Raw genomic sequence first — 6,000 nt, 5'->3', positions numbered from 1 at the left:
GCCTCGACTAAGATCTCGCCAGCCTACTTGAACCTCGGAAGGCATCCACTGCCAGTGAAGAGTTTGCGGCGCGAGCTTGAGAAGGGGGAAGGCATAGAGAGCAGATTGGATCCACAAGCGTGGAAAAAGAGGGCCGATAGGTTAGGCTTATTACGAGATCTAGTAGCCGAGAACATAGAGAAAGCTCAGGAAAAACAGGCGCGAGCGTATAATAAGGGTAGAAGAAACATCGAATTTAATGTAGGAGACCTGGTAATGCGTAGGACCCACCATCTGTCCAGTGGGATTGATAGGTTTTCAGCCAAGCTAGCCCCTAAATTTGAAGGACCAATCGCGATACTAAAAAAACTGTCTCCAACAGTCTATATAGTAGAAACGCGTTCCAATAAGCAAAACGCGAAAGTAGATATTGTGACTTGAAAAGATATATAGCACCAAGATCCACTCGTCAAAGTGGTGAGTCCTCCGAGCGCCAAGCCCACGGAGCACACTCTCAAAAAAATTCCTTATGAATTTTGGTATTATGCAATAGGTCAGCATTGTGTGTTTGCCTCATGTTATCTTGTCTGTGTGTCAAAGTGAGCGATTTATTTTTCAATGATGTGAAAATCTCTGTCGGACATTATTGTTGTTATGGCACATAGCCCTTGAATTGTGGTGAATGAAAGTTTGCAAACGAGGTGTGATGTGTTTGAGCTGAGGACGTACTGCCTTTTATAGAGTGAATTATCTGAGCGAGTGATGCTTTTGTTGAAATTTTGTGAGAAATTCCCTTGGAATGTATGAAAGATTCATGCCAAAAGTTTGTTCATACCAAATGTATTACTTGATGTTCATAGAGAATGTGGTTAAAATTAGAAAAAGTTGTGCTATCCATTTTCTATCCAATAGCTGAAGACAGAATCTCAAAACTGAGTGAACTACTGGTAGAAATCTGTGAAATTGTTGTTATTATATTGTGTTCATAGGTTTCAGTTGCAGGCTCGTTTGTAAGCGGTCCACTCGGACGAGTGTCCGGCTTAGGGAGGGGGTATGTGACGTTGTGCTTGGCGCAGCGTCACTTGCCCAGTTCGAATACGCGCGCCCCTCTCGCGAGCCGTAGAACGGCGGGGCGCTATTTGTGGGCGCCGACAATGTATGTAAGAAAAAAAGAAGAGCGGTGCGCGCCGCGCGCGGAGAGTGCCGGCCAACACGTGGTAAGGAGAGTTCGTTGTGAGATGCCCGAGAGAGAAGGTCGTGTGCTATCATCGTCGAGTCACCGACAGCCTGCGAACACCGGGGGTGCGCGTGCCAGCAACCGACCTCGCCGTGTGGGCCCCCCGCAGGCCCCGACCGGAACATCGGGAGCCAGCAGTCGACAGCGAGGCGGCCATCTTCGGCTGCAGCCGAGCGGCCACCCAACATCGTGGCCCAGCAGGCGTCGGCACCGCGCGTCATGTTTGCTTGGGAGCGCCCACACCTTTTCTTGTGATAATAAATAGTTCTTATGAAGTTTACTCGTCGGAGTCCATTTTTATGCGCCTCCTTGCGTCCCTCGTGATTTCAGCTGAAGAGCCGCTGCCCACCCCGGGGCACATCAAAGGTGAGCGAGCCCTCCCCTGGGACGAGGAGTGTGATGGGCCAGGTGACAGCCAGCGGCGTGACTCTGCGGCTAGCCATGCGGCTAGCCTGGCGCCCTCAAAACAAGTAGAGTCACGGCCTCCCTTGTCTCGCGGTATCGGGGAAAATTTATCTATGAATTAAATACCGCGTCATAACTTCCACAAAGTTGAGGCTGAAACTATTGAACGAATCACAAAAGATAGTTGACGTGATCACTTAAACTTACAGTTAATATAATTAGTCCAAAAAACCCAGAATCTCTGGGCCATCGTCGGTTAAGATCATTAGCTGTTTATCAGTTTCAAGTTTAACTATTGGCAATTGGAATTGGAATGTCTGAATTCTCCATTAAATTAAGTTGCCCCAGAACCTATTGTTTTCCCATTGTTCTATATTAATTTATTTTCCTTTACTTTTCATTTCTTTATGCTTATGAACTCAATTCCCTCCAGCCAATTCGACTAGTCAACTTGTCATTTTCATTTCAGGGAGAATGGGGGCGTGTCCCGAGGCGGGGAGAAGGGGCGTCAGGGCTCCCAGTCAATCTTCCCCTCCGCCCTGCTCCTCCTGCTATTCCCCGCCATGGCCATCGCCACGACGTCCGGCGCCCTTGGCATGGGCGACGTGTACAGCGTGGAAGACCCGTACCCCTCGGAGGGACCCCCCCCGGCCTTCTCGGGCGGCGAGTCACACGACGGGGGACCCGACGGGGCCTTTGGGGGGTGGCTGACCCCCATGTTTGGTACGGCCGACGAAGAAAAGAGGGACTCGGAGTCCCTGGAGAGGCTCCTTCTGCAGAGCGGTTGCTGGAACACGACCGAGGACGGCAAGGAGTTGGAGGTGGAATGCCGGTGCAGCGGGGATGACATCGTGGATGTGCCCGGGAATCTGACCAGGGACGTCAGCCGGATGTGAGTTAAAGCTCTAAAAATCTCATCCTTAATTTAAAATAGACCATTCCCTGAGAGTTGGTTGATCTCATTTGAAATGACTACTATGGGGGGTCTATGACCCGGGAGGTGATGATCCAAATTTCCCTGAAAAACTCTTAGTACATATTTTCAGATGCATAGATTTTGAGGCATTTACTGAACCTACTGATTTTTGCTGGAAAATACAATTGAAGAATTCTTATGGACAGCTATTTGCCGCTTTTATTGTAGAGTCACTGGAAATCGAATTGAGCTAATTTAATTTTGGCACTCCCAGAGATTACACTAGTTTAGAAGGAGATAAGAAAAATAATATTTCTACTAAAATTATGGAGTTTAAGACTTTAAGGGATCCGGGTATAAATCCCGGTTGAGGTGAACGATTTCTACACTTCGAAACTGCTGGAGTGTAATTTCAGCTTAACTCCATTTCTACTTTTGATTTCACCTTCGGAATGTCTTGTTGCATGGAGTCATGTCTACTTTGTTTTTAGCTTAGCTAAATTTCAATAACGTTTTGCATGGATATACGAGAGTTGTCCTGAAATTAACTTACGTTTCGGCATAGCGGGTCGGTGGGTAAGGCTAGAGCTACCATCATCATCATCGTGTCTAAACGTCCCTACTTACAGTAGGAACCTTTAGACACCAAGACAACCTTCGGTTGTAGTATGCGGTCTGTGGTTATTCTACTTTGCTCACTGCTAACTAATAAAATGTGCACTACAATAGAAAATCCTGCAAGTTGTGAAGTGAGATCTGTAATAAGGATTTTTCTTGAACGAAACCACAAGCCAATTGAAACTCAGAAGCAACTTTGTGAAGTGTACGGAGACGGAATAATGAGTGAAGTTGGAGTGAGGCATTTGTGCATTCAATTTAAAAATGGTCGGATTAATGTTCACAAGGACCGCAGTGGACGGTCCAGCATTGTGATGGATGGACTGACGCTGGAAATCAATGAAAATATTCATGGAAATCATCGATTTAGATTATGACTATCTCGCTAGACGTGGCTTGCAATACAGCTCTAAAACAGGGAGGCAGACTAGCATGTTGGTGTAACCAAGTGGCTAAACGGTAAGGTGGCAGATTTGTAATAACAGTTTAAAAATGTGCTTTCAAATGGATAAAATAAAACTTTGCCTTGTCCCTAGGCTCATATTTTATTTAAAATCGTTAGTTATTTTTTGAACGGCTTTCGTATTTCAACCGGTTATTTCAGACATCGACTCCCTAGTAGGTAATGCGAACGCTAAGGTCAAAGCATTGGCCAACAGACATTGCCTTAGTACGGTATGGAGCGGAGAGAGTTTAGATTCACTAGTGTTTTCGTCCCACAACTTATCCCTGTTCAGGGAAGACGACGATATTCCTTGGTGTGGTTTCCACAGCTCTTGAGAAAATGAGGCAAGAGCGCCTGGCGCCTTACTAAATATATTCAAGAAGATTTCCTCGGGTTATTAGAGCTTCTTTGCTCCTTACTGACTCAAATTAGTCGAGGGTAGCAATGATGCCCCCGGGGACAGCTTCCCAGGTTGGGAACTAGTCCACGAGCATTTTATCTGAACCAATTCTGGACGCAGCACGCTGACCAAGCTGCGTTGTTCCGCACGAATTATTTCTCTTTAGGAAATTGAAAAAAAGACTGTTAGATAAAATTTTCAATGACCGTTCATTTAAGTTATGATTTTCTGACGCTGGTCAATGATTGCATTTTTAATATTCAATTTGGACTTAAAATACGATTTTTTGCTTAAGAAATTTTTTAATATATGAGATTTCTCCGAGGCTTTGAAATCCAATTTCGCGGTACTCGGCAAAAATCGAATTAATTTTCTTCCTACGTATATTAATCCCCTCGATGTGCATCCATGGATAATGACCGTTTGTAAAATGATAGGATCAATTTAAATACTCATACCTGTATGATGTAAGAATACTTGAGAACTGTTACTCGTGATATTGAATTGCTATACCAGAAAATAGATTATGAATAGAATTCACAGTTTAAAACAAGGTACATGAGAAAAGTACCTTACAGCAGCATCTTTGTGAAGTCTTCCTGCTACCTTTGATTGCAATTTCAATTAGACTTCAGAAATAAATTGTTAAATCATGGCTAATCTAGATTAACAATTTTCACTGATAAGCCTTATTTTTGAGATATTTTCGAATAAAATGACCGATATAAATTCTGAAAACGTCACTCTTGTGCATATCTTCTGGAACTCAAGTTGAATAATCAAAAGTGACTAAAATTAATCTAACGAGGTTAGTCTTGCTCTTTACACCGGGAGACAAACTAATCTTTCGTAGGTACGAATGCGGAGAAATGCCAAAGTGTCAGATGAGTTTTGCGCTATCTTTTGTAAGATCTCAGGTGCAGGTTATCGACTTTTTATGTTCGTTCACACGAAAGGGGTGATCGCGACGGTATAATTCTGCGCCTACGTGTACTGAAGTCATTGGCGATGAACAGCAATGGCAGGATAAAGCTACAGAATGGAGTGTTAAACCTACTAGTCAAAGAAATGGATATGAAGCCTTTTTGTAACAGACATGGAAGGTACATTAAAATAAATGCAAGACCACCAATTATTTTTTCAAATATGCCTCATCTATGTTTTGGTTTACTCACATTACTAGAAATATTTGAATGAAATATTTGCAACTAGTTCCTCAAGCTGCAGGATCCCCTAGAACATTATATTTTGGCCAGTCACAGATGTAGCAATGATGATTTTTCCAAAGGTCATTGGAAATATTCTCCAATAAATTCCCTTTAAAGGCACCAACCCTTTGAGAAAATATAAATACTTCGTTTCACCCCCATTTGCGATTTTTTTATGAGAGTAAATATGGAATTCACAAAACATTTCAAGTTAGTTATTTAAAAATCAATATTTTTGAGTATTTTATGCGCACATTATGTGCACTGAAAGAAGTACTAGGATATGCATAATGTTGCACTTTCATCTTAACCATTTCCATGAATTATTTTTAAAACGTTTTATCCTTCATATTGGAACATTCCTAGTCAAATATAAGTTTGTTGGTATGCGTAGCGAACTACTCGGTTTTAAATTTCGGTGAATGTATTCTTCTCCACTTATGTTCGGATTCATAAAGTATGTTTTTCTACTCCATAACGCAATGTGAAAAATATAAAAATAATTATATTGTTTCTTTGATTGAAGTTTTCTCCAAAATTACGTAAACAAGCGTATACGTACCAACCATAAAGGATCTTAAAGTGCATCCAATTCTCTACTCGTGCTATTTTGTAATGTTCAATTTACATATTCCATTATTTCTTACGGTGGCGCCAAAACAAGTTGTAATTTCTCTTAGCATTGAAGTAATGGGAAAACACTGAAGACTCACATTCTTGAACCTATATTGCCTTATTCTTTCCTTCACCTGGCTAGAACGTTTTCAAGTCTTTACTTTCCACCTCTGGTCT

The 6,000-nt window shown here is 42.5% G+C and overlaps 1 protein-coding gene across 1 annotated transcript in view; it reads left to right on the top strand.

The window, feature by feature from the left end:
- Nucleotides 1-2,191: 2,191 nt before the first annotated feature.
- Nucleotides 2,192-6,000, top strand: part of LOC139695781 (lutropin-choriogonadotropic hormone receptor-like) — a 484,244-nt gene continuing 480,435 nt past the window's right edge. Inside the window, exon 1 of the mRNA XM_071594568.1 lies at nt 2,192-2,513. Within this exon, the coding sequence (XP_071450669.1) occupies nt 2,218-2,513 (296 nt within the window). The 5' untranslated portion in view covers nt 2,192-2,217. The remainder of the gene's footprint in view (nt 2,514-6,000) is intronic.

This window comes from Hetaerina americana, unplaced genomic scaffold, assembly GCF_022747635.1.
Source record: "Hetaerina americana unplaced genomic scaffold, ioHetAmer1.1.p SCAF_63, whole genome shotgun sequence".
In the NCBI taxonomy this organism is placed as follows: Eukaryota; Metazoa; Arthropoda; class Insecta; order Odonata; family Calopterygidae; genus Hetaerina; species Hetaerina americana.
The sequence above is the reverse complement of the archived record's forward strand: the minus strand, read 5'-3'. Positions and strand labels throughout refer to the sequence as shown.